Source organism: Halichondria panicea, chromosome 9 (genome assembly GCF_963675165.1).
Source record: "Halichondria panicea chromosome 9, odHalPani1.1, whole genome shotgun sequence".
Taxonomy (NCBI): Eukaryota; Metazoa; Porifera; class Demospongiae; order Suberitida; family Halichondriidae; genus Halichondria; species Halichondria panicea.
The window spans coordinates 2,909,223-2,936,845 of NC_087385.1; the positions used below are offsets into that span (position 1 = coordinate 2,909,223).

At 40.4% G+C, this 27,623-nt stretch overlaps 2 protein-coding genes across 2 annotated transcripts in view; one reads left to right on the plus strand and one right to left on the minus strand.

The window, feature by feature from the left end:
* The first annotated feature begins 32 nt into the window (after nt 1-32).
* On the plus strand, nt 33-20,358 carry LOC135341755 (basal body-orientation factor 1-like). The gene is made up of 8 exons (XM_064538413.1): nt 33-193; nt 630-792; nt 5,129-5,323; nt 12,571-12,803; nt 15,729-15,948; nt 17,855-18,120; nt 18,179-18,334; nt 20,055-20,358. Exons 1-8 carry the CDS (start codon nt 96-98, stop codon nt 20,236-20,238), a joined length of 1,515 nt encoding a protein of 504 aa, XP_064394483.1. The 5' UTR covers nt 33-95; the 3' UTR covers nt 20,239-20,358.
* The window catches only part of LOC135341754 (methylmalonate-semialdehyde/malonate-semialdehyde dehydrogenase [acylating], mitochondrial-like), a 21,156-nt gene continuing 13,779 nt past the window's right edge, over nt 20,247-27,623 (minus strand). The window contains exons 7-12 of the mRNA XM_064538412.1: nt 24,967-25,146; nt 24,404-24,511; nt 22,785-22,943; nt 21,304-21,408; nt 21,126-21,224; nt 20,247-20,523 (exon numbers count right to left, since the gene is read on the minus strand). Coding sequence (XP_064394482.1) covers nt 20,425-20,523; nt 21,126-21,224; nt 21,304-21,408; nt 22,785-22,943; nt 24,404-24,511; nt 24,967-25,146 — 750 coding nt within the window. The 3' untranslated portion in view covers nt 20,247-20,424. The remainder of the gene's footprint in view (nt 20,524-21,125; nt 21,225-21,303; nt 21,409-22,784; nt 22,944-24,403; nt 24,512-24,966; nt 25,147-27,623) is intronic.

Here is a 27,623-nt window from a genome sequence, read left to right on the forward strand (position 1 = left end):
CTAGTTTTTATAAGGGGGAGCCCCACGTATACAGAGTAATTATGATGTAATCCTATCAACAGTTGCTATGTATAATAAATTATTACAGTAAGCTCATGATTTTGTGCAGGATGCCTTTAAAAAAGAAGAATAAAACTGGAAAGAGTAAGAGCAAGGGGAAAGGAAAGGTTAAAAGGAAGGGAAGAAAAGCTAGGTGAGATCAAGTGACAACATGTAGTAGACAATTCTCATGGAATGTATTTGTGAAAGTGACAAATAATTTTTATAGCCCTACCGTAATTGATGTAATTACAGCGCCACGTCAGCATCAGCATAATTTTTAGGTCCTAAAAAAGCGCCAACCGTTGCTAGAATAATTTTTTCTGGCGCTTATAAAAAGGCTTCTTTGAGACATCAAGACAATCATCCTGCATCTTTGACTTCCTTCACTTCTAAACAATCGTCTAACCCACAGTTGAACATAAGCGCTACCATAATTTAGGCGCCAGCTTGGGCTGAACACAATTTTTTGTGTTCTAAAGATGCGCCACTCATAAGTGGAATTAATTTTTCTGGTGCTGTAATTACATCAATTACGGTATTACATTAATTGATCAAACTAGTAATTAAATTAACTACTCCACAACCAGTTCAGAGAAAGGCGATAAAGAATGTTTCTTAAAAGAGGCTCTAGCAAACTCTAAGTTGTGGGAGTCAAGATACAATGCAGCCGAGAAATCAAGACAGGAATACCGACAAAATACCAGAAAACTGGTAGTTGACAATGAAAGGCTCCAAACTGCGGTGAACCAGGTTCGTAGTAAGTGTCATTTACAGCTAGTTATAGATAGTATAGGATTACACACTTACAAGCCTGATGATGGATATATGGGGTGTTTATTCTCCGAGTAGGTGTGACTTATGCACTGGTAAAACTAATGCCCACACACCCCCTACCGGGGATAGGTGGGGATTAGTGGGATTATACTTGAAATTGCTTCCCTACATACCTTAGAGGTGTAATCCCACTAACCCCCATGTGTACTACGGGCTACCAGGGGATTAGACCAAATATCATGCCCAAAGGTAAGGGGATTAGATTGATCTAATCTCCACCTTTCCCCGGTAGGGGGGTGGGGCATTAGTTTGACAAGTGCAGGGCCGTAGCAAGGGCGTATACAGAAAAGAGGGCATGCAACTTACCCTATTCTCAGAATCATCCAACTTCGTATTGAGCTGAACTGCCCACAAAAACGCCCACACGTAACCTTTGACCGCACAAGGTAAATCAATATCTTTTTTTATTGTTATATCTGCAGGTACTAGGTAGCTGCATGCTAGCTAGCTAGCTCGATTGCGTATATAGAACTAGTTCTCAGCAGCAGTATGGCTCGTACTAGCAGTGTCAAAGGCAAAGGCAAACTATCCAACAGTTACAACACCAAGAAGATGAAATCTAGGTACAATAAACTTGTCTTCCTGAGTCTCTGGTACTTCTTAACAATACGCCCAGCACTTAACTTAATTCCCGCTCAAAGGGGTTGTCTTGGACCTGGCTGGACTAGGACTGGTCATGACACTTTTCTAAAATAATACTGCACTGTTAGCTAGCTAGCAAAGGCAGCTCTGATGTACACGCCCATAATTATAACTCCATAAATGTACGGTACACAGTGAGTTGCATGCCCTCTTCTCTGTATACGCCCTTGGCCGTAGATAGCTTAAATTTACAGGGGTAGCAATAACAGATGCGCGTGAGTGTGTCGTAATTTGTTGGGATACGCCCCCTTTTTCCAGAGTATATATCAGGTTACAAGTATCTACTTACTATCTAGTGCACCTCAAGCAACGAGTGTTGCAAGCGTGCACTTGCTAATGCCTCTCGCCATGTTTTTGCTTCGCTCAAAGTATTAGAGTGTTATAGAAGAGGTAAAAAAATTTGCAATGTGATTTCAAATTGACGAAATAAGTGTTATTGAATGAACAATAAACACAGTAACGAGTAATACAAAAAATCATCAAAATTAATCGATAATAGAGCACATTGCAGAAAGTAGTATCAGTCTAAAAAGAGACAGAATTCCATCACAGAAAGTAGTATCTATAACAAGCAGTGTTATCAGAAAAGGTTAGTTTGTGGCTTACCAGGGCCTCAACAAAGAAGAAAATTGATTCTGCCAGGATCTGGGGTTCAAAATGGATTCTCTTACACGTATTAAGCGCGCGTGCGCATTACATCCAGGAATAAGGGGTGTGTCTGCAAGTTCACAAAAAATTAATAACGGCTGCTAAAATAGCTAGCTTCTTTAGCAGCTCTTTCTGACTCTTGTAGCTAACAAAAAGCTACCGCTTTAGTGCAAGGCTAACTCATAATTATGTTGAATAGAAAGTTTGTACAAACAGATAATGCTATGAAAGATTCTGAAGAGACTTGCAACAGCCTTCAATGTGAGTCAAACTACTGTCTAGCCATAACTCGAGAAAGAAGCTTTAGTTCGCTAATCACGAATCGAGAACGTGGCCAGAAGCCTATAGAAGCTATTAGTTTTCGTCGCATTGCAACCGTTGATCAGTTACAGCTGGAATACACAGACACACACACAGTCAGCTTTACCGTATCCCTCGTACGGCTACGCCTCGAGGCATAATAATTATATTCACTAGATCTACCATTTTATAATTATTATGCCTCGGTGCGCATGCGCAAGCGAGGTATACGGTAGTGTGTTTGTGTGTCTGTGTGTGTAGACTATTTCAGCTGCTCATGGATCAATGAAGTGCAAGTAAGAGTTTCTATAGGCTTCTAGTCATGTTTTCTTGGCTTGCAATGGTTGGATTTGCAAAATAAAGCTTCGTTCTCGAGTTATGCCTAGTTTTGCTTACTTGGAATGCCATTGCAGTCTTTTCAGAAGAGTCCGTAGCAAAATTTGTTCACTGAGTGTTGCTACTCTACTTAGTAGTTAGCTCTGCACTAGAATGCTAGCTATTGGTAGCTGCAGAGTGAGAAGAGAGCTGCAAGGCTCTGCTGACCTATGGAGTTGCCATAATTTTAGACTTGAACTTTTGGCATCGATCGTTTTTAACAACAATCATGGCCGATCAATACCCACTATTTGAGTTTCCCGCATGCAGCAAAATTATTCATCACGATAATTATAAATCAATCAATGTGTGTATAAAAGCTAGCTATATATGTTATGTAGCTTTGGCACCTCCACCGAGGCATCAGCACCTGCGGTGCTTTCATTTTAGAGGTTAGAGGTTCAAATGACCACACTCCTACATTAGAGAGGTCTTTCAACACCGGAAGTAAACCGGTGTTGAAGTAAACCATAACTCCCAAATTTTCGAGGTTCGAATCAATCTGCAATAATCACGAAAATTTAGTGCCTTGAAGATAATCAGCTACTGTATTACTTTGCAACTGGTAATACACACGATGCTTGCCAGAACGCAATAGTTAGATTGCAAAGGGTCAGTTTTTCTGCTGATTTGGCTCATTCGCAAAGGTTTTTCACCCTCAAAATATTCTAGTAATACGGAGCAACTTAGATTGCCAACGTTTCTACTGGTGGATCGTATCATTGCATGGTTTACATGCACTGACTTATAACTCTAGAACACTAAAGTGCAGTTTGTCCGTCTGTCTGATATCTGAGTCTACTCACCTGGATGCCGTATGTTTGTACTAAGCCCCATTTACACGACACAAAATCCGTGTCAAATCCGAATTGAACAGATTTTTCTAGGCAGTAGGCATAGTAAAATGACCACTAATTTCATTTGCGCAAACATTGGCTGATAGGAAGCTCAGGAACACCCACAAACATGTACAACTCTTCAGAATTAGCCCTTTACGTTTACTCGCAGCTAAACCGCTTCTGACACAATCTGAACCACCTCCAGAGTGGGTTAGCTAGAACCCGGATAGGCCCGTTTACACAAAAGCGATTAGGTTTAATCCGGATTCCTACCCCGATTAAGTTAGGCCTGTTGTAAACGGGGCTCTAGTCTACATGTATGATGAACATGTCAACAATTTTGGGGGGTGGAACAGGTGGTATTATCAGTTTACGGGGTAAACGACTGCTTGCAACTACTCGTGACTGCAACCATGCAGGTAATCAACCGGTACATGTATATAATTGTCAGGAGCACATGAGAAGATGGAGCATCTTACTATCCATAATTATATAGTATTGCAGATTCACTATCGTCTAACCAATTTTATTTGCTTGTAATCTGCTAAATGCTCTCTTAAAGTATTGGGTGGAGGGTGGTCTCAGGTGAGCCACGTCTCAAAAGATCAACTTTTCTCCGTACAATATGCCATAATTTATACTCACTGACACTGCTCTTCCTTTAATCTCAGAGGTCAAAAGGCAACAAATGTGGCATCATTTGTACATAGCAGGCGATACAGAGTCCACGTAGTAAGACGCTACCTCCTCATGTGCTCCTGATATCGTATAACGCGAACTTTTCGAGGCACTTAAATGTTGTTTAAATGTCGTGCTCTAAAAAAAAAGCATTTCGTTGAATAAATTTCATGGGTTGACTACTGCTTACCAGAAGGCCACGCCTTTAATCTTTGCACTTGTTTAACATGCAGCAATTAATGCATCGTTTTACGTTCATGCTCTATGGATTATTAGTTGGCCAAGAACTTCCGCAAGGTGATACCATATAGCGGGTAATTTCCATGGGGTAAAATTCGTTCAACTCGAAAAACGGTGGTATTCGTGAGTAAAAGTTTTGTTTTGTCTCGTGGCTGCACTGCATTCCTACGTTCCGGTAAGCCATGCCTACGTTAAAATTTTGTGGAGGTCAGCTTGCCCACAAAAATAACGAATACTTATCCCACGAAAATTACCCGCTATACGGTAGTGTATGCTTTAGTACATTACTGCTTGTAATTTTCCTGAGGTAAAAATTCGTTAACTCGAAAACGGTGATTTTTGTGAGTAAAAATTTCGTTTGACTTCATTGGCTGCACTGCATCGCATGCGTCCCATTAAGCCACGTCTACGTTTTCACGGGAAAATTTTTTGTGAAGGTCAACCTGACCACAAAAATAAACGAATATTTTACCCCATGAAAATCACCTGCTATACGGATTATTTTATTGTCAACTGCCCTTGATTTGCAGACAGAACGGGACACAATTGAAGTAATTGCATTTTTAAAACGCGAAGACTCCCAGAGAGATCACGAAATGGACAATATGAAGGAACAAGTAAACGATTTAACAGGGGTGACACAAGCAGATAAGGTGCAACTCATGCGAAGACATGCAGATCAACTAAGCCAGCTACAGTCAGCTCTTGATTCAAAAGAAAAGGAGGTGAGTAATTGATCTAACACCAATCGGCATTAATTACTTGTGCAAAAACAATTTAGTCGTTGCTAATACATGTACATGTAATAGTTGTACCATGGATATCAAGGGTGTATTGGATTTGTACTACTGAGGGTGCAGCCCGAGGGAATACATATAAATGCACGAAGTAGTAATATGGAGTGGTATTTTTATATGCTTGGCAAAATCGATTGGAAAAACGCATAGTCAGCGGCAAAATGCAGATAAAAAATTGCATAGTCAGCTGAATTGATCTGCAAATCGCACAGAGTCAGCAAATCGATCTGCAAAATACAGATCAAAATTGCATAGTCAGCTGAATGCAGATCAAAATTGCACAGTCAGTTGAATCGATCTGCAAAATGCAAATCAAAACTGCAGAGTTAACAAATCGATTTGCACGCGAAACGAATCGACAACAATGCTGAAGAAGGTCTGACAAGGTCACAAGAGGTCACTAAATACAAACCTTAATAGCATTCAAAGTTCTGTTACAGCTTTAAAGTATAGGTGTGTCTTCACAGTTCACATTCATTATGCCTCGAGGCGTAGCCGCACGAGGAATACGGTAAAGCTGACTGTGTTTGTTTCTGTTCCAGCTATAACTGCTCAACGGTTGCAATGCGTTCTAGCCACGTTCTCTTGGATTTGATTCGTGGATTAGCAAACTAAAGCTTCTTTCTCGAGTTATGGCTAGTTTGACTCACATTGAAGGCTGTTGCAGCCTCTTCATAGCATCATCTGTTCGCACAAACTTTCTATTCAACATAATTATGAGTTAGCCTTGCACTAAAGCGCTAGCTTTTTGTTAGCCACAAGAGTCAGAAAAGATCTGTTAAAACAGTTAGCTATAGTAGCCATTTGTGAACTTGACCTCTTGCAAACACACCCCTTATTCCTGTGGATGTAATGCGCATGCGCGCTCATCCCCACATGTGAGAGAATAAAGTCCCAGATCCAGATCCTCCTGGCAGAATCATCTTTTTCTTGAGGGCAATCTGATAAACCACGAGGCACAGCCGAGTTGATTACTCGAGCGTGTAAAGCAAATCAAATAGGGAGAGGGATTGGAAACGGAAGTTACCTCGAATTATATCCGCATTACGTTGGGGTGTAATCGAGGCTGTGTCTAACATTAGTACCTTGACTGTCTGCTGGATATACTGTACATTTGTACTAAAACTTGCACTTACTTGAGACCATAATTATGGGACACAGTACACCGATGAGTTGCACAGTCTTAGCTATATTAGAAGCATTCTAGGTACATAAAGATCTCATAGCGTGACAAAGAACGTTTTGTACCTCTATAGCTATATGTTATCTTCACAAAAGTCAAATATGTATTTTTTCTTTTCCAACTGATGCTCACCATTAGGGGGCATGAGAATGACGTTTTAGGGGGGCTCTGAATATCTTGTAGTGATCATAATTCATGAAACATTGTTTCCTGCGTGTTGACACGGATTGACATCAAAGGCTCTCTGCTGCCATGCTGCAAATTCAATGTAAAGTGTCACGTGATGCTACTTTCGTTTCCAATCCCTCTCCCTATTCAATCTATGAGCAAATATACCACGAGAGGCCATAGTTTAACTGGCTTGTACTACCGTATAGCGGGTAATTTTCGGGGGACAAAATATTCATAGTTCAGCAATATTGAGACATTTCGTGGTAGCTGCTTGCACTGCAGGTAAAGGTAGGCAAGGTCGCTTCATTCGTGGGTAAAATATTCGTGGTTCGTACTTATAACGATTATTGCCTTTTTCTTTATAATCTCCTGTGTAGCCATGCCGTAAGACTGCAACTTTAGGAAAAAATGTAAAAAAGATATTAATCGTTCGGATTTTGATGGCAATACTGGACTTTTTTAAGAGGCCACCATTATCTAACGGTTTGCAGTCAGACTTCGACACCAGAGCTGTACATAGTTTACTAGTTGTAGATTACAGTCATGCATTGTAGCTAGCTGCTTAGAGCCTTCTGTCGATACGAGAGAGAGAGTTCAAAGAATCGTGGCTATGTTTGAACTAAATCTGTTCCAATAGTTGAGTATTTGGCCCTAGCTGTCACTCCGCCGAAGAAGCTTTTTGTTGGCCGTGAGTTTGGACTTGAATAGAGCCTTACCTTGTCTATACCTAGGTACTATCAGCTTAGTGCTCTGAGCCGCTGCCCTCGAGAACAAGCGTTCGAAAATAGCACGTGTTTGATAATCGGTTGTTTACTCTAGCTAGCTGTTTTAACAGATCTTTTCTGACTCTTGTAGCTAACAAAAAGCTAGCGCTTTAGTGCAAGGCTAACTCATGTGTTGAATAGAAAGTTTGTGCGAACAGATGATGCTAGGAAAGATTCTAAAGAGACTGCAACAGCCTTCAATGTGAGTCAAACTAGCCATAACTCGAGAAGAAGCTTTAGTTTGCTAATCCACAAATCAAAATCCAGAACGTGGCTAGAAGCCTATAGAAGCTGTTAGTTTTCGTCACATTGCAACCGTTGAGCAGTTACAGCTGGAATACACACACAGACACACACACAGTCGTATCCCCCGTGCGGCTATGCCTCGAGGCATAAAAACAACACACATTGTAAAAGACAGCAGTGCATATTCAAGATTGTACATGTACGTTGATGTAGACTACAAACCTATGGGAATGCCCATTTTTCTGAAGGCCGTACAAAATATCACATTCACTTCAAAGGTTACGATAGGTTTCATAGCTAAGAATACAGCAGACTCTGTTAATCCGGTAACCCTTGGGACAGTGCAGCTTGGCCGGAATAGCGAGGTGGCTGTATTTCAGGAAATAGCCGCAGCTTAAAAACGACCTTACCTCAAATCTAATGACAAATGAATTATTTTGCTCTCTATTCAAACTAATTTTATTTGCCAAACCCCACCCAAAACGTCATATCCGGCCGTAATAAATTAAATTACATTGAAAACTTTGGGGCAGCCAGCACTGGCCAGTATACGGAATAGCAAGAGTATAATTATGATAGAGAGAGAGTATCGAACGTAGGCATACTGTGTATCAGATGTATGCAGAGAGTAACATGACTTCCCGTATCTGTCACAAGCTTCAAGCGTGGGTGATGTAGTCTATCAACCCATCCAAGTGTGAGTGATGTAATCTACTTTCTTGATAGATTACATCACCCACACTTGGATTGGTCAGTGTGCAAATTCCAAGCTTGTGACAGATACAGGAAGTCACGTTACTCTCTGCATACATCTGATTAGCCTCGATCCTAGGCCGATCCGTCTCCAATTGAACGCTAGGTCACCTACTAGGCCTCGTATTGATTGTATTTGGGCGTGATCTGGGCGTGGTTTTTTAATGCATAAAACAAATTGACTCTGTGGTACAACAAAAAATGAATCCTCCAACAGTGGTCTTCAACAATAGCCTCTGGGGCAGTATACAGCAGGAAATACTTCCCAGAAGACACTTCTTTGGCAGTGGCAACCAAATCTTTGTCGATTCCTTTATTGCTACTGAGGATGGCAGCAGAAACACCTCTATTGTTTAGACTCCTGACCTGGTCAATCATGAGTCTCATGATGGGGAGAGACAATTAACAAGAACAACACTTTTGTCAACAGGAGGAGCCTTGGTCCTACCTAGCTTGTAGTCCATTAAAAAGGGTAGCAACTGATATAGCAGAGAGACTTGCTATACCCCGTTGGGAACCAGATAAACATGTCCCTTCCCTCAAACAGGAGCTTGAGAGCCTGGGCCTGTTCTGCCATGAGAGTGAGGCCATCTTGCTTCAAACAAGACAACGCGTTGCATGCCATAGCTAGCTAGCTATAAATTGAGAACATGACACGGAGCTACATTACTGTAACTTTTACGGGAGTAAAATGCCTCTACGTACACCTTTAGTATTACAGAAAAAAGCAGGAAACAAAATGTAAAGAATCTCTGCTTTTGTTTCCGGTTCTTGCCACGCCCAGATACAATCAATACCAGGCCGTATTTTTACAATCAACACCAGGCCTAGCTAGAAACAACTTGGCCTGGAATCGAGGCTAATGTACAGTATGCCTACGTTTGATACTCTCTTCTCTATTATAATTATACTCTTGGGAATAGTGAGTGGCCGTACTTCAGGGTGAGTTTTGTGCAGTAAACATCTAGCTAACATTCCGTGCCAAGTTACTCAGCCTTGAATCGAGGCTAGTACATGTGCGTCTATAGTCTATGGCCGGTATATCGAGGTGGCCGTAATTCATAGAGCCGGAATAGCGAGAGTCTACTGTATTGAACTTCTTCACAACTGAAGCATGCAAGGTTAGGTTAGGTACTGATATGCTTATGCTATGATTCACACATTTTGACATCGATATGGTGTGGCTATTAAATATGACAATTCACACGCACCATAGCAGCGAGAGGTTTCCTTCCACCAGCCTTGGAGGCTCTGGCAATCTCAGCAAATAACACTACCACTTTGCTTCCATTGAACTTGTCAGTAATCTGCCTGGCAACTTCATTATCAGATAAGGAGACATCTTGAATCTATACATGTAAATCTAATTATTATGAGGAGGAATATCAGACAGAATAAGAATGAGAAAATATCAATTGAGAACAGGCAAGACAACTGTTTGATCCTAATGAAATTCTTTTCTGCAGTCTTACTAGGCACTATCCTCCCCTCCCTCTAGTGTCAGCCATCGAATTCACGAAAATTACCCGCTATACGGTACTACCCTGAGAATAAAGGAAATCATCTAGGCCATGTTTTTGCTTTCGCTCAAAAGTATTAGAGTGTTATAGAAGAGGTAAATAATTTGCAATGTGCTTAGGGTGATTGTTTCACAAGAAAGGGGTGTCCACAGTTATTAAATAGTGCATACTGATCGTCTTAAATGGGTGTAGCCAAACAGTGGGAGCCAACCTTTGTCAAAGGCATATTATAGTCAGTATAGTCTGTGAGATAATCACAGAAAGTAGTATCAGTCTGAAAAGAGTTATCAGAAAAGGTTGGTTTGTGGCTTACCAGGACCTCAACAAAGAAGAAAATTGATTCTGCCAGGGCCGGGTTCAAAATGGATTCTCTTACACGTGGTATTGAGCGCGCATGCGCATTACATCCAAGAATAAAGGGTGTGTCTCACAAGTTCGATCAATAATGGCTACTCAGAGGAGGTACGCCAATGTCAAAAGGTCACTAATTAAAACATGACGTGGGCTTATGTTTTACATCAGATACACTCCTGTTTACATGTAAAACTGAGTTTACCCTCGCACCCCTGGGTATAATTATACACCACCACTATACATGTAGCTTCATCCTCTTTATAAAAAATCAGTTGAGCTATCGCGCCCCAGACGAACCAGCTTGAGAGCTAGAGAACAGATCCCAGATTTAATTGCAACCTTTGACCTTTAATTGCATTCTTCGAAACCACAAGATATGGAAAATTAGCTTTCTGTAGCTAGGGTATAAATTTTGGTGCACTGGTTTGCTGTACTGGATAGATCTAGTTATAGCAAGCTTTCCAATCAGGCAAATAAACGATCAAGAGCAACAGAAATGGTAGCTGCTATAATCCAAGCAAAGGTCAAGAACCCAGGACAAGATGTGTTCATTAAAAATGTCCCTGTTGACCTTGGCTTACCTCCTCTGATGGCTACTAACAATTTAATAGCTAGCTTCTTTAGCAGCTCTCTCTGACTCTTGTAGCTAGCAAAAAGCTAGCGCTTTAGTGCAAGGCTAACTCATAAGTTAATAGAAAGTTTATGCGAACAAATGATGCTATGAAAGATTCTGAAGAGACTTGCAACAGCCTTCGACTTTAATGTGAGTCAAACTAGCCATAACTTGAGAAAAAAGCTTTAGTTTGCTAATCCACGAATCAAAATCCAAGAGAATATGGCTAGAAGCCTATAGAAGCTGTTAGTTTTCGTCGCATTGCAACCGTTGAGCAGTTACAGCTGGAACAGACACACAGACACACAGACACACAGTCAGCTTTACCGTATCCCTCGTGCAGCTACGCCTCAAGGCATAATAAATATGGTATTGGAAATCACCTAGGATACGAAGCGAATCATTAAATAATAGTATACCGTACCCTCTGTGTATAATTATGCAGGGAGCAACTATAGTCCTATAATTATGCAGAGAAAGGGAACAATTACATGTAACACAAATCTGAGAACAAAGTTATCGCCCAATTTTTCAGGTTACCTTGCTGAAACAGTAGTAGTATGACCTACAACTTTTTAATTACAAGTGTGAGCCTCGATTTGAGGCTGCGGGTGGGTGTATATTCGAGTAAAAACTCGCCGTTCGCGATTATACGCCCAGTCCCTTAACTTCTTGCAGAAAAAGGTGGGAGTATTTTCGCGAGGGTAAGGTATCTGACTGGTGGGATACCGTAGAAACTGGATTATTAGCGCATGCGCTCATGAGGTCCATAGCAGAGCTCTATACGCTTATATTTGAGAATGCACCTATAATGCAGTCATTTTCGAGCCCCACCCAGTAACCGGATGTCTCTACGATGAGAGCTAGCTGACTCGTAAGCTAGCTAGAAAGTGAGCAAGTAAGGCAACCCTAACTGGATCTATGTCATACTATTATGTTACAGTTCATTTTACTATATTCGTATTGACCAGGAACTGGAACAGAAGGTCTAAGTCCACCTCATCTACGTCTCTCAGCATGATCAGACAACGTAACAGCATGCCCAAAGAGCCCTTCCAGATGGATATCACCAGCTATATAGCTACCATGCACTGTACAAGCTAGCTACATGTAACTCATAGATTAGCTCACTAATATCCTTCACATAATCGGAAAAGTGCTTCAATTCGAGTACAAAAGACCTGCAGTTGAGCATGCGCTTAAAATTAAGATACGCTTATAGTCGAGTAAACGCTAATAATTAATCCATTTTCTACGGTAATACAACTCTTACCCTACGGCCTCAGACTCGAGTTATAGCCTGTACAGGTTGCTTGCTAGCTCACTCGCTTGCTTTCCAAGCCGCTAGCTAGCTATATAGAGTTAGTGAAACATCATGCGTGAGGGACATCTGGTTACCGGGTGTGGCTCATTATACATCCTCGAATATAAGTATAAAGCTGCTATATTGACCCCATGCGCATATGCTATTCCATACGCTAATTAATAATCCAGTACAAAAGCGAAAAATGCGGCCTGTAATTAAAATAGTGTCCTCGGAAAGTGATACCCTGTTATTGTCATTCATTTAGGGTCAAGTAATGCAAGATGAACTTAAAATTGTTACGGAGTTTCGAAAGAAACGTGCTGAAATGCAGAAGCAGCTTGAGGAACTTCAATGTTGTCTGGATGAAGCAGCACATGAACACAAAGTAACGCTCTCAACAATGGAACAGAGATTTTTTGAAGAAAAACTAAGACTTCAAAAGGAGGCTAACAGAAGAATTTCTGACTTGGCTGAAAAGGCACATACTGAAGCTGTGAGGTATTTAATTTATGCGAAATTCTTTACTATTGATTGTTAATCGTTTGTGATGCGGCCGTTATTCGAACGTGCGGTCGTCAAGGCAGTAATTGCACGTTGTCATTAACGACGTGCAATTACTGCCTTGACAACGTGCAATTACTGATACGCAATTAATCACTGTACGAATCACAGTGAATAATAGGACAACATGCGATTAGCACAATAATAAACTGATGTTGTCATCTTTCATAATGAAAGCACTGTGGGTGCTGATGCCTCGGTGGAGGTGTCAAAGCTACGTCACATAAGCTATTAGCAATACAAAATGTAGCTTATGCACACATTATGTACATTACAGTATACATCAATAAAAAGTTCCCGTTCCGTTTCTAAAAACGCACGTATAAACGGTAGCGTTAAACTGGATGCAAAATGCGACCAATTTCTCATTATAAATTAAAACGGTGATGTCATCATGAAAAATTGAAATTACTTACACAATGATACTGTATGATTTATAGTACAATGAGCTAGCTAGCTAGCTAGCTATTATAAAGTACGTAGACATGCAGTCAGACATACTGGAGAAGAGACGATGGTCTTCGAAAACGGTCATTCCAGGTCACAAATAACTTGAATGGAGGGCAGCTTAGTCTTGGGGCTGATGCGAGACCGAGAACAACTGGGGAAGCGGTGCACTGTTGCAAAATAGCATCTATAAGCTAACTAAGAGGATTAAAGCGCTAGACAATCAGCTATACTGTAGTACACAAGCTAGCTAGCTAGCTACTGCTACACTGTACTGTACGCACGATCACAAGTTAACGAATCTGCTTACTCAGCAATTTTTCTGCACATGCGTGAAAACAGTAGCGTTTTGCATAATACAATGCGTTCATTATGCGTTTTTTTAATGTATTTAAACGGGAATGGTGCGTTTTACGCAAACGGAATGGGAACTTTTTATTGATGGGTACTGTATTATCATGATGAACATTTTTGCGTTAATTAATTTTGCTGCATGCAGGCAGAATCTAGAATCACAGGAAAACTCAAAGAGTGGGAGATGATGGACCATGATTTGTTAAAAAAAAATCGCTGCCAAAAGTCCAAGCATCAGCATCTCCCTCTTTTCACTCTTGCAGCTACCAATAGCTAGCGTTCTAGTGCAGACCCTTACAAAAATGCAATATGAGCAGCACATATCAGCAGCACACGTTTACTTATATCTTGCACGTATCTGGCATTAATTTTGTTTAGCATTTGTGCTGCTTGCGTGCTGCATGGTGTATGTTGGACATAGGCGTGGGACGAGTGCAGAATGAGTGCAACTGTTATAGCTGTGGTACGTGTGCTGCACGTGTGCCTCATGTATGTAGCCTGCTTGTGTGCTGCTCGTATTTGAAGGTTGTGTGCTTCCCACATGTGTGCAGCACGCATGTAATGGCATGCAATGTACATGCGTGCTGCACACATGCCACTTACGATTGGTGCTTTAATTTTGCACCTATATTACGTGTATTGAACACGCGTGCTACCCATATTCTACATATATGCCATTTGAATGCCAGTATTAAAAGTTGCTGCCATGGAAACATGCATACAGATCCATAATTATGCACTAGAATGCAGTACAAGCTAACTTTGTTCAGGAATTATCGTTTGGGCTAGTTTGAAGCTCTTTTGGTCTTAACTTGTCTGTTACTATCTTTGCTTTGGCTGTGATCAACTGTTTGCAGTGCTTTTCATATTTCTTTGAAGCTGGTAGCTCTTCGGCTTCTTTCTCTTCTCTCTTTCTTTTCAATTTGAGTATTGGATTTTCAGCCTGTTTGTTGCCTTCCACTACGTGTTAATCAACTACGGAACTTTTAGCGAGCTCTTTCTTTGTCTTTTGTAGTTCTTTTTTTCCACATATAATTGGTATTAAGAAGATGCTACAGCCCACAGGGAAGCATGAATACTTAGTAGACAAAGCCAATTAAAATTAGACTGTACCTTGCTGTAAATACACTTTAATTCCTAAAATTAATGTGCTAAAAACATGAACCTTTAGCCAACAAGACAAAACTCACCAATGTCAAGCAAAAATAGTCTTGAATTTGCTCCTTTGTATCTATCATACTGTCCATTCTAAAAGAGCTTGCAGAGACAGAGTTTCAAAAATTGGGGCAGCTGCTAGTTCAACCGATGTGCAGCTGTCTATGCATGTATGTGGCATACGTGCAAGTCACTGCTATAACGGTTTGATGTGTGCCTAATGTGCGCAACCTACACGTGTGCAACTTGCATGTATGTGGCATACGTGTAAGTCGCTGCTATAAAAGTTGATGTGTGCCTAATGTGCGCAACTTACATGTGTGCAACTTGCATGTGTGTGGCATACGTGTAAGTCACTGCTATAAAAGTTGATGTGTGCCTAATGTGCGCAACCTGCACGTGTGCAACTTGCATGTGTGTGGCATACGTGCAAGTCGTTGTAGGAAAGTTTTATGTGTGCCTAATGTGCGCAACTTACACACATGCAGTTTTCATGCGTGTAGCACGCACGCCATATGTAATTGGAAATCAGATCTCATGTTGCACTTATCCTGCGTGCTGCACTCATTATTGCTAGTGTGCAGCCGCACTTAAACATTTTTGTAAGGGGAGCTACATTAACTACTAAGTAGCTACGCACTCTTCTGAAAAGGCTTCAATGGCATTCCAAGTAAGCAAAACTAAGCATAACTCGAGAATCAAGCCTGCAAATCCACGAATTATAATCCATGACTAGAAACTCGTACCTGCACTTCATTGATCCTTGAGCAGCTATAGCAGTCTACACACACACACTATCGTATACCTCGCTTGCGCATGCGCACTAAGGCATAGTAATTATCCACTACTTTTGTGCAAATTCTATTTAGAACTGTAAAGCAGTCTACATGTCCATCTTTTTTTTAGGAATCTTGACGAACGCACTCAAAATGTGTATCGTGACAACATCAGGATGGCAGAAGCACTCACACTACATACAGAACATGAAGAAAGTCTGCAAAAGTCAAAGGATACACTTGAAATGGCCAACCGACAGCTAATGGCTGAGAAAGAGTTGAATCAGCAGCTTGTACTGGACAAAATTAGTCAAGCTCGTCACCATAAGAAAATGATCAAAGAGTTGCAGGTATATTGTCTTATGGCGTCATGTGTTGCTCAAATAGCTCCTTGAGGCTGCAATAAACCAGTGCACCCTCAAGGCAAGGGAGTTTATGGTAGTTAAACCCCTCCCGGTTCTGTATCGTAGCAATTGGGTGGGGTTTAACTACAGCATTCCTGATAAACTCCCTTGATATAATATATATATGTACCCCACTTGGGGTCTGTATCATATCAACTGGGTGGGGTTTAACTACCATAAACTCCTTTAAACTCCCTTGCCTTGATATACATGTACCCCGGCCACTTGGGGTCTGTATCATAGCATCTGGGAGTGGTATGTTTACCTACCATGCGGCATTCCTCATAAACTCCCTCGCCTTGAAGGCGCACTGATTTTATACTACATGTAGATATACCTTTGTTGGCAAGGGTAGGACAGATGGGTCGGGCTCGCTAAACACCAGGAAGGCTGGAGAAAGGGTGGGGCTCACTGCTTGGACATGGACAAGTTAGTGCGTAGAGCTAGAAGCTTAGCACTATACGCACAAGATTGTCGTTCGTTTTCAAGAGTTTTTGAGACTGTTAGCTAGCTGTATCCAAAGTAAGGTACCGTAGGTACATGTAGCAATCATTGTTGATTCCAGTGGGTATATAACACCTATTGTCCGCTACATCAGAATTCATAGCAGTAAACCTCCGAGGACGAGGGTGAAGCCCCGAGGTCCAAGGATGGTAATCACTGGTAATAATTATACTGTATAGAGGGAATATTTCGAGGGTATAAATGTTCATAGTTTTCGCGGATTAAGCATGTACCGCGAATTTAATATCGCATGCATGCATGCATGCTGCAAAAAGGCTGCTATTCCACGAAAAACCCGCGAAAACCTTTCTAAAGGCATTTCCGCAAACATTTATATATACCCTCGAAATACCTGCTATACGGTAATCACTAGACAGTTGCTATGATACAGATCCCAGTACATATAAATCACTAGACATCACCTAGGATACGAAGTGAATATGTTTTATACCTGATAATGGAGAGTGGAATCAAAGGAGCTTTGTGTCACTGCTGCACTAGATAAGTCTACGCATGTAATGTCAACATCCATCTAATGTGTGGCCGGCCACAAGGGGAATTGTCTAAGTCCTATATACATGAGTTCGAGCCTGATAAAAGTGATTGCAGGTCTGAGCAAAGCGCTACTAATCAAGTTTGGAAAGGGACTGATTGTCTCAAGAAATGACTCAACTTTCTTTGGCCACACAAACTGTTTCTCCAGCCCCATCCGCTTTGTTTTCATGACCCCCGCTTGCTCCTTTTTATTTATTGAAGATCGTTAAACCAACTGATGCACTTTTTATGTGCTGCCTGTCAAAGAATAGAACCGCATCCCCATAAGCGTATCCGGCGAACTGATTGAATTGCTTAACCCACAAATGATTTTGCCGCTGAAAATTACCCAAAATGACAATTCTTGCATGTATTAAGGTAAAGGATCACTTCAGCTGAAAATACGTACCTCGTATACATGACACCTAATCTGGGTCAAATCCGGATTGAACCTGGATCAGATTAGGTATGACGATATCACGTGCGTGGACTGTGGAATGTCAATTAAGGTGCAACAAAGGTGCTGGTGGTCCCATAGTCTGCTGTTGATTGAAATTCCATAGTCTATGCATGTGACATGTACCTCCTCTGAATGGGCGGCTGACAGGCTTACTCTAGGAACACCCACAAACATGTACAACACCTCAAAATTAGTCCTTTGTGTTTACTCGAGCTAAACCGCTTCTGACACAATCTAAATCGCTCGTTTACACCAATGTGGTTAGGTTTAATTCGGATTCCATTAAAGGGCTCGTGTAAACGGGGCTTTAGACTAACTTTGTCGTCTCTGTTTAATACTCTTTGCATATTATAGGTTAAAACGGAAGGCCTTGAGCGATCACTGACTGTAGTCATACATGAATTTGAGCAGGAGAAAATAAGCATTCAGGAAAAAAATTCCCGGCAAGTTCAACAAGCTTCTTCTGAATTGACTATTCTAAGGCAGTGTTACGAGTTTCAAAGTAGAGAAATGAATCATGTCAAGCGACTAGCCAAACGAGTACTAGATCAGCGATCGCATGTTGAACAATTCTTTCTTGAAGCATTATCTCAAGTTCGAAAAGAAATAGCAAGAAACAGGTTGGTAGATGTCGTTGTTGACACTGAATTTCATACATTCACACGAATGACTCTACAGGGGCCAGTATCGTAAGGATGCTCACTTAGTGTATCAACAGAATGTGTCAGATGCTGCTCAGGGAAGAAGTAAGTTCCCACCTGTGAGAACCTTCAAGCCTGGAATGGAGAAGAGTACGAACAGTGTGTACCAAGACATGGAACAAGCAGAAAAATGGTTTGTTATCATGCTTGTATAATGCGTAAACATGTATGATATTGCAACCATGCATGTGTATGGTTCACACCTCTTAATTTGAGAGTCTATACTATACCCCAAAAAACAGATTAGAGTTACGGTTACGAAATCTCGTATAGTACTTCTAATGAAAGCACCGTGGATGCTGATGCAGTGATGCTTCCGCTCTATGCAGTACTAGCAGACTTATAATTTTAGGCCTGGTGAAAATCAGAGGAGGTCAGACATCACTCAGGGTTCACTAATTATTGACCTTTTAATTGCTTTACGTTTTTGCTGACTCAGCAGTAGAACACGACTGAATCTAGCTATTAGGTTAGGTCCAGTAACCATCACAGACACCAACCACAACAGTTGTCAACAGATTCAGTGACAAAACCGTGCAGAAACATAGTTTCGTGTACCAGCCGCCCTTCTTTTAGAGGGCAAATGATTTATGAGAATAGCAAAAGTACGAAGACTCCACTGCTGAGTCAGCAAAAACGTAAAGCAATTTGGTCTTGAAATAATAGTCAAGTGGGAAATTATCGACCATGATTGTTGCTAATGTCGAAATATTATTAATGGCTGCAAGCTCATGATGAACAATTTAATTTTAATTTGCTGCATGCAAAAACTCAGAGAGTGGGTAATGATCGACCATGATTGTTGTTAAAAACGATCGATGCCAAACGTTCAAGTCTAAAATTAATGGCTGCATTAGCAGAGCCTTGCAACTCTCTTCTCACTCTTGCAGCTACCAATAGCTAGCGTTCTAGTGCAGAGCTAACTAGTAGCAACACTCGCATTCCAAGTAAGCAAAACTAGGCATAACTCGAGAACGAAGCATTATTTTGCAAATCCACGAATTAAAATCCAAGTAAACATGACTAGAAGCCTATAACTTGCACTTGATTCATCCTTGAGCAGCTGTAGCAGTCTACACACAAACACACACACACTACCGTATACATGTACACCTCGCTTGCGCATGCACACCGAGGCATAAATATAACTTAGGTGTTGCTGCCATACACACAAGTTTGAGAGTCTCCAATGTCCTTTAAAGTAATAAGAACGAAGCACCACAGGTGCTGATGCCTCAGTAAAGCTAATAATAACTTTTATACACACATTATAATTATCATGATGAACATTTTGGCATTAATTATTTTGCTGCATGCAAACTCAAAGAGTGGGTAATGATCGACCACGATTGTTGTTAAAAACAATCGATGCCAACAGTTCAACTAAAATTAATGGCTACATCAACAAAACTTTTGCAGCTACCAATAGTTAGCGTTCTAGTGCAGAGCTAAGTACTAAGTAGAGTAGCAACACTCGGTAAACAAGTTTGGCTACGTGCTCTTCTGCAATGGCATTCCAAGTAAGCAAAACTAGGCATGCGAAGCTTTATTTTGCAAATCCACGAGAACATGACTAGAAATTCTTACTTGCAATTGCCACTTCATTGATCCTTGAGCAGCTGTAGCAGCCCGACTACACACACACAAGCACACTACCGTATACCTCGCTTGTGCATGCGCACCGAGGCATAATTAAGCCTATAGAAACTCTTACTTTCCCTTCATATCATTGAGCAGCTATATCGATCAGTCTACACACTACTGTTGCGAATGTAAAACCGTCCATACAGTCCAATAATAGTTTCAAGGTTGTGTTTCAAGCTGATATGACGTTTCTTAATTATGTTTTACAGGGATGGAATTGGAGGAGGAGTTGCTATGTCAGGTCTAACCTGGGAACAAAAACAACAAGTGCTTCATCAACTTTTTTCGAAAATGAACAATTCATTTTCATCAAAATCTTTTCCTCTGCATCCACCCCTTCCATCCATTTGTTTTGATGAAGACACACCTGCATGTGGTCCAGTTTTGCAGTAGAATACAGGTTTATTTTGTCAATGCAATGTTGTATCAACATAACTAATATAATATAACTGTAGAGCTGTCAATATTGTAGTATTGTTTCTATGCTAATACACGTTTATTTTGTCAATGCAATGTTGTATCAACATAACTAATATAATATAACTGTAGAGCTGTCAATATTGTAGTATTGTTTCTATGCTACTTCATTGTGGGCATGACTGTAGGCATTGCACCAGCAGCATCTTCCTGTCTCCAAAGACTGGTTATTGTCTTCGTCTGGGTGTAGAAGTTAATGCCCTGCCAAACGAGATTAAAAATTGTTAATTAAGGTAATCAATGAGTCATTGACCGTAGCTACTAAAACTATAGAGATTCAAATGACTATGCCCCTTCAGGGTTTTATCTAGTGGGCGTGGGGGGCAGGGGTGAACCTTCCCCCCTCCCCCTAAATGTTGTAGAATAATGACGTCATCACATTAGTACTACGTAACCAATGTGATTAACTATACGCTAGATCTACTACGATGCGTTAGGCTAGACGCATAATATTATAATTAGGCGTAGCCAAACATTTTGCCAAATGAAACCCTGCCCTTACAGAACTGGAAGTAAACCAATTTTCGAGTATACGTTATTACAATAGATCGAATTCTTGATTAAACACGCCATGCACACTTGCGCTTTAAGCAGTGTCTTAAACACGTTCAGTTGATGTGCCCAGAATTAATTTTTATAAGTGATGGCTATAATTTCAATCTTTAATTACACGTTACTTTGACTTTTATTTATAGGTGGTATAGTACCTAACTGCCACCGATTAGATCCCACCCAGTCACAAAATAATGTAAATACTATCATGGCACGTACTGAATAATTATTGTAGATAGATACAGACGTACCTGTTTCCCATAAAAATTGATATCTCCTCTAAATGACCCCCTTGATCCAGTGAATGAAAACATTGGCAAAGGCACTGGAATAGGGACATTTATCCCAACCTATAAGTATAGCAAAAATAATGTAAAACATTATGGTAATGTGGAAGTTACCTTAATGTATAAATACACACCTACATACCTGGCCAACGTCAATCTCCTCCTGGAATTTTCTTGCAACAGCACCAGAAGTTGTGAAGATAGCAGTACCATTTCCATACGGATTATTGTTGATAATTTCAATGGCCTGTATAGGAACACAAATAATTATTATCTAGAGTTTATTAGAAGAGTACGCAACTCCAATAGACTGTAGCTATCTAGCAGCTGAGTTTAGTATAGCTAGCTGCTGACAGCTGCCTCAGAGTGGCGCTGCGCCACTCTACCACGCTTTAGGGATAACCCTGGAATAGTTCAGCACTCCCTTGCGGCTACAAAGCTACGTTGCTTGGAATGTATCTCACATTCTTTAGATTGTCCAGATATTTAAAACAAATGTAAAGCATCAGCACCAGAGTGTCCGCTATATTAGAATAACAGTTAGACTGTCTTCAGTAAATACGTTAGTCTCCTGGCATAGATTCATACAGAACGCTGGTTTTTGCAACCGTCAGTCTAAATACTCTTCCACTCAAAGATATGAAGGTTCCACTGTATTTGAAATAATTATATATTAGGGCTGCATTGAGGGGGGGGGCGAGGGGGGTAATTCGCCCCCCCCCCCCCTGATCCAAAATCCTGGATGCAGCCCTGGCTATAATGAAAGCACTGTGGGTGCATATAAAGCTACATAACATTAAGCTACTAGCTGTTGCTAATAAATGTGACAGGGCCTAGGAAAACAACCCTTATGGAGCACACTAATTAATTAATTAAATAAAGTAGTACTTAAGCTTCGCACCTTCCTACCCCAAAATATTTTCGGGTGAAAGTATTGACTTACCGTTTTGAGAAACCAATATTCCAAGTTCTATCCGCATACAAGAACAGCACGAAAAATTCAATGGCTGCCTTGTAGGATTAAAATTTTTTTGAAAAGGTGGAGGAGATATGTTACTTTTTATGAAAGAAAAACAAAATCCTAAAATAGCTCTAAATATTATTTTACTTTGTAGCATACTGAACATTATTAGTTTGCTCCATAAGGGTTGTTTTCCTAGGCCCTGTCACATTATTATACATGCACACAGCACTAAGCTGATGATGCATTAATTTTGCTGCATGCAGGCTAATCTGGGAATGATCGATGATTGATGCCAAAAGTATCTTGCAGCTCTATTCTCACCCTTGCAGCTACCAATAGCTAGTGTTCCAGCTAGTGCAGAGCTAACTACTAAGTAGCTTGAGTAGCAAAAATCCATGGACAAGTTTCTACGCACTCTTATATGAAAAGGCTGCAATGGCATTCCAAGTAAGCAAAAAACTAGGCATAACTCGAGAACCAAGCATTTTTTTGCAAATCCACGAATAAAAACCCATGACTGGAAAGCCTATTACTTGCACTTCATTGATCCTTGAGCAGCTGTAGCAGTCTACACAGATGGACAGACAGACACACAAACACTACCGTATATATCTTGCTTGTGCACCGAGGCATAATTTACACACAAACTTCAAACTCACCTCATCAAGGTCATTGGCATTAAGTGTTACAAGCACAGGTCCAAAGATCTCTTCTGTGTAACATGTCATTGAAGGAGTAATTTCAGACAGGATAGTGGGCCCAACAAAATTCCCATTCTCGTAACCAGGAACAGAGATATCTCTCCCATCGAGAACAAGCTAAAATTTAAAAATCAAGCATTAGTATTATATCTAGTAAGCCAGAGCCTGTTTGTTTATTCTTGCTAATTCTAGCTACTATAGTTTTATTTTGCATGCACTTTCTTCATCCTGCTTGTTATTGGTTCATTCATACATAGTCTTTAGTGTAATCATTTTTAGCAAGTACCACTACAAACTGCTAAATTATACATGTACATATACGTGTTGCATGCAAGTCTTGCTCTAAATTCAGGGGCGTAACTAACAATGAGCCTTGCCTCCTGTTCAAGTGTCATGCGACTCACCTCACTAGCTTTTAATAGCTCTGGCTACTAACTTCTGGCTATACTAACTCTATAGCCAACTAGGTATAGAATGAGCAGAAAACGACCTCCATCACTGAGCTCTAATCACTTTAATGCTTGTCACAAATGGTGCAATCTGATTGGTTACTGAGAGGTCCTTTATTTCACTTAGCACTATTCTAAATCAGTTATAGGCCTCATCCAACGGTCACTATGGGATTCAGCCTATAACTATTATTTAGAAAATGCTTGTCACAAATGGTGCAATCTGATTGGTTACTGAGAGGTCCTTTATTTCTCATAGAGACCTCTCAGTCATTCAGAGGTCTTCTATGGAGGTCCATTACAATTATGTTCACTAACATTTTTTACATGATACATACAATCATACATGGAATGCTTAGCAACATCTATTTTATACATGAACAAGTACACACAGTTTATGTTGAAGTCATAGTAACGATGACGCAGTGCATCATTAAAAACTAATTTTTAAAAGTATTTGTGTTCTGCAGTGCCGCTTTGTAGCTTTTATCTCACTCTTGCAGCTACCAATAGCTAGTGCTCTAGTGCAGAAGAGCTAACTACTAAGTAGAATAGCAACTTTCTATTAACCGTTTTTGCTATGCAAGAGATGGAAACTGCCTTCAATGAGAGTTTTTTTTATGTAGACTAGCCAGAGCAAAGCTTTAATGTTGCTTGAGGTTTGTAGAAACAGAGTCTTCTTTGTGTTAATAATAGCTTAGCTTGCTTAGCACTATTCTAAATCAGTTATAGGCCTCGTCCAACGGTCACTATAGAGTTTTGAGAACCTCAGGCCCTTAGTAGCACCCTCGCTACGCTTGGGATGCTACAGCCTCAGCAGGTCTTCGGTTCTCAAAACCCCATAGAGACCTTGGACTCAGCCTATAACTATTATGTCTTGTTGATGAAGAAAATAGAAGAGCAACTAAACAGCAGTTACTGCAATGTATGTACATGCCCTTCTACACGTCAATTAGTGGGTATGGTTTCCGATTAACATCATTTTGCAGGGTCAGTCTTCCTCCTTACTGTAAAATTTCTAGGTACGCCCCTGTTAAAAATAATTATAGTCGGGTAATAGAGGAAATGGCACATGCAGATCATTAATGTTAATGTGTGTCATTATAAGTTAACCACAGTTCAATTTACCTTTGCTCCTTCATCGACTCCACTCTGAATAAGATCCAAAACACGCTGCTTGGCTTCAGGAGATATAACTGGCCCTAAATCAGTACTAGGTTGATCTCCTGCATTGACCTATACATTAATTCAAGCACATGAACAGGTACAGTTAAGTGCTAAATCTACGTGTTATGAATGGTACGTGTTGGGTGTTATGAATGCATGGCTTGGATGTATTATGGGCCATTTATTGCCCTCATAAATTAATAATTAATGGCTGCTGCTGCTGCCATGAAACAGTGCAGTTTTGCAGTTCTTTCTTCACTCTTGTAGCCGATTAACAATAGTACAATAGCTACATTATTATTTTAAGTCTGCAATGGCCTTCAAAGGCAACAAACAAGCCATTAATAATTGAGAACGCTTCAGTTTGCAATTCCAAGAAACTTGAGTGACACATAACAATTATAATAATACACACTTATACAACAGGCCATGTTGTTTTGTTTTCTGCTACCTAAGGATTAAATAACGTACAATACAAACACTAAAATTCATGGTAAAGATATACCAGTTTATGATAGATTTACCTTAAGCTGTTCGGCTTTCTTAATGATGTCAGGGATCCATTCCTTGGTCTCACCCACAAAGATGGCGGTGGATAAGGCCATACAACGTTGACCAGCAGCACCAAAAGCTGCTCCAACAAGCTGTGTGATAGTGTGCTCCTTGTTAGCATCAGGCATTATCACTCCATGATTCTTGGCACCCTATAACATGTAGAGTAAAACATAATAATTATGTTTGCTATAGGACATACAGTATCTATCAATAAAAAGTTCCCGTTCCGTTTGCGTAGAACGCACCGTTCCCGTTTAAACGCATAAAAAAACGCATAATGAACGCATTGTATTATGCAAAACGCTACCGTTTTCACACATGTGCAAAAAAATTGCTGAGTAAGCAGATTCGTTAACTTGTGATCGTGCGTACAGTGTAGCAGTAGCTAGCTAGCTTGTGTACTACAGTATAGCTGATTATCTAGCGCTTTAATGCTCTTTAGCTTATAGATGCTATTTTACAACAGTGAACCGTTTCCCCAGTTGTTCTCGGTCTCGCATCAGCCCCAAGACTAAGTTGCCCTCCATGCAAGTTATTTGTGACCTGGAATGACCGTTTTTGAAGACCATTGTCTCTTCTCCAGTATGTCTGACTGCATGGCTGCGTACTTTATAATAGCTAGCTAGCTCATTGTACTACAAATCATACAGTATCATTGTGTAATTTTTCATGATGACGTCACCGTTTTAATTTATAAATGAGAAATTGGTCGCGTTCTACATCCAGTTTAACGCTACCGTTTATACGTGCGTTTTTAGAAACGGAATGGGAACTTTTATTGATGTATACTGTAGTTGACTATTAATTTTGGTAAAATTAGCATTCAGATTTTTCTCTGTTATTAGGGTACTAATTTTGGCGGCTTTGTAGCAAATTCATTAGCACAATAATTATTTTGAGAAGATGTACAACTAGAGTTTTAAACGAGCATGTTGGCATTAATTACCGCATTAGCCACTTCTGGAACTCGAAGCGAGTTGTGGGTATAAAAAGAGCTGCCTAGGGCGCGACCTTTGACTCCAACATTCCCATACCAGTTCCTAATAGTAGCTTGAAGTTTCGATTGTGGTTCCAATGTCAGGAAACTGTTCAATTGTGGTGTTTGTTCGCTTTGGCTGCTTTTTCTGCAAATACTTTTGCTCAGCTAATGTTTTAGCCCTCCTGCGACGTACTTGCCTCTGAATGGACACACTTTTTAAAGAATCATCAAAAATATTCTCAGCTCTTGAAATGGCATCTGGGTTATCGCTTTCACTTTCTGTGAGCCCATCTCACTAGAGGGCCTGGTAACCACCGCTTGAGCGTGGGTGGAGTCAATACCGTATTCGTTCTAATTATAGAACCAGTAAAAAATAATAATTTTTCTAGAAGCAATGTACAAAAAAAAATTGATTTCATATGGTAGTTATAAAAGAGGGCGTTCTCACCGAGGCTGGTTCTGTAATTAGACCGCTTACGGTAGTAAATTTGTCTTTGTACTTAATTTTTTATCAATTACTATGGTCACCCACGTGGTTGATTAAACTTTTAGTGTCAAGAGAGAGAAATCGCTATCACAACTCTTGGCTCATACGAGGAGCACTGATCTTACTGAGATGGCATCAAACAAGTGTCTGGAAGCAGGTAAACTTGCCAGAGCCGGTCAGCACTGACTGAAAAACGCCCCCACTCTACCACAGTGCAAAAGAATACAAAACTTGATTTTTCAACACTGGAGAGAGCGTGTGAGCAAGAGCAGAAGATAAGTAGAAGCCATCACAACAAAACTAGTCACTAGTCTAGGCCATAAACGTTGCCAGTATCTGTGTTTATAATAATTATTATTCTGCTATAAATATACAGTATACTGACTGATTTGCTAAGATATCTCGACCCCAAGAATCTTGGGGGCAATTGACGCATGCGCAGACTGTGTATACCAGGCCGTCTTTCTCAAGAGCGGCCTGGAATCGAGGCTACTACTGCGCATGCTCAACTCCATATTCTGGGTGGGCTTATAATCAAGTGAAAATACCCTTGTGCAAGAACTGAAGAACTTCAAAGCAAAAGAGGGGATGGGCGTTTATTCAAGATGGGCTTATTTTCGCGAGGGTATGTAGTAAAAAGGCTATGCCTTTTCAGTTCCAGGTTAATAGCTACAGTGAGCATTACTCCAGTGAACTTTCTGGAAGAGTTAGGAAGCTTACTTTCTTGCATAATGGACGGCAATTGAGACTATGCCATTGTGGATAGTTGATTCTGAAAAAGATCAGCAATAATGTCAGTACCGTATATCTTCTAATTTGACAGCAAAAAATAGAAATTGTCCAGGTATAATTGGAACATATTTTTTTTTATAGAGCATGCAAAGTGTCCGGAATAATTAGAACAAGCAACGAGCTGCATACGAGTTAGCTAAGTTTAATAGAACAGTGTAGGACTGAATAGTTACACTAGCTATCTAAAACTAGCTACTCAATGCTATCTAACTGCAGCACTCTTAAGTCTTACTTGCCGTCTAGTCCATGAATGTAACTCAGAATTGTCCGGATATTTAGAACAAATGTAATATTAAAGCACTGGAGTGTCTGTTGTAACGAAAATTATCCAAAAGAGTGTCCAGGGTAATTAGAAGATATACGGTATA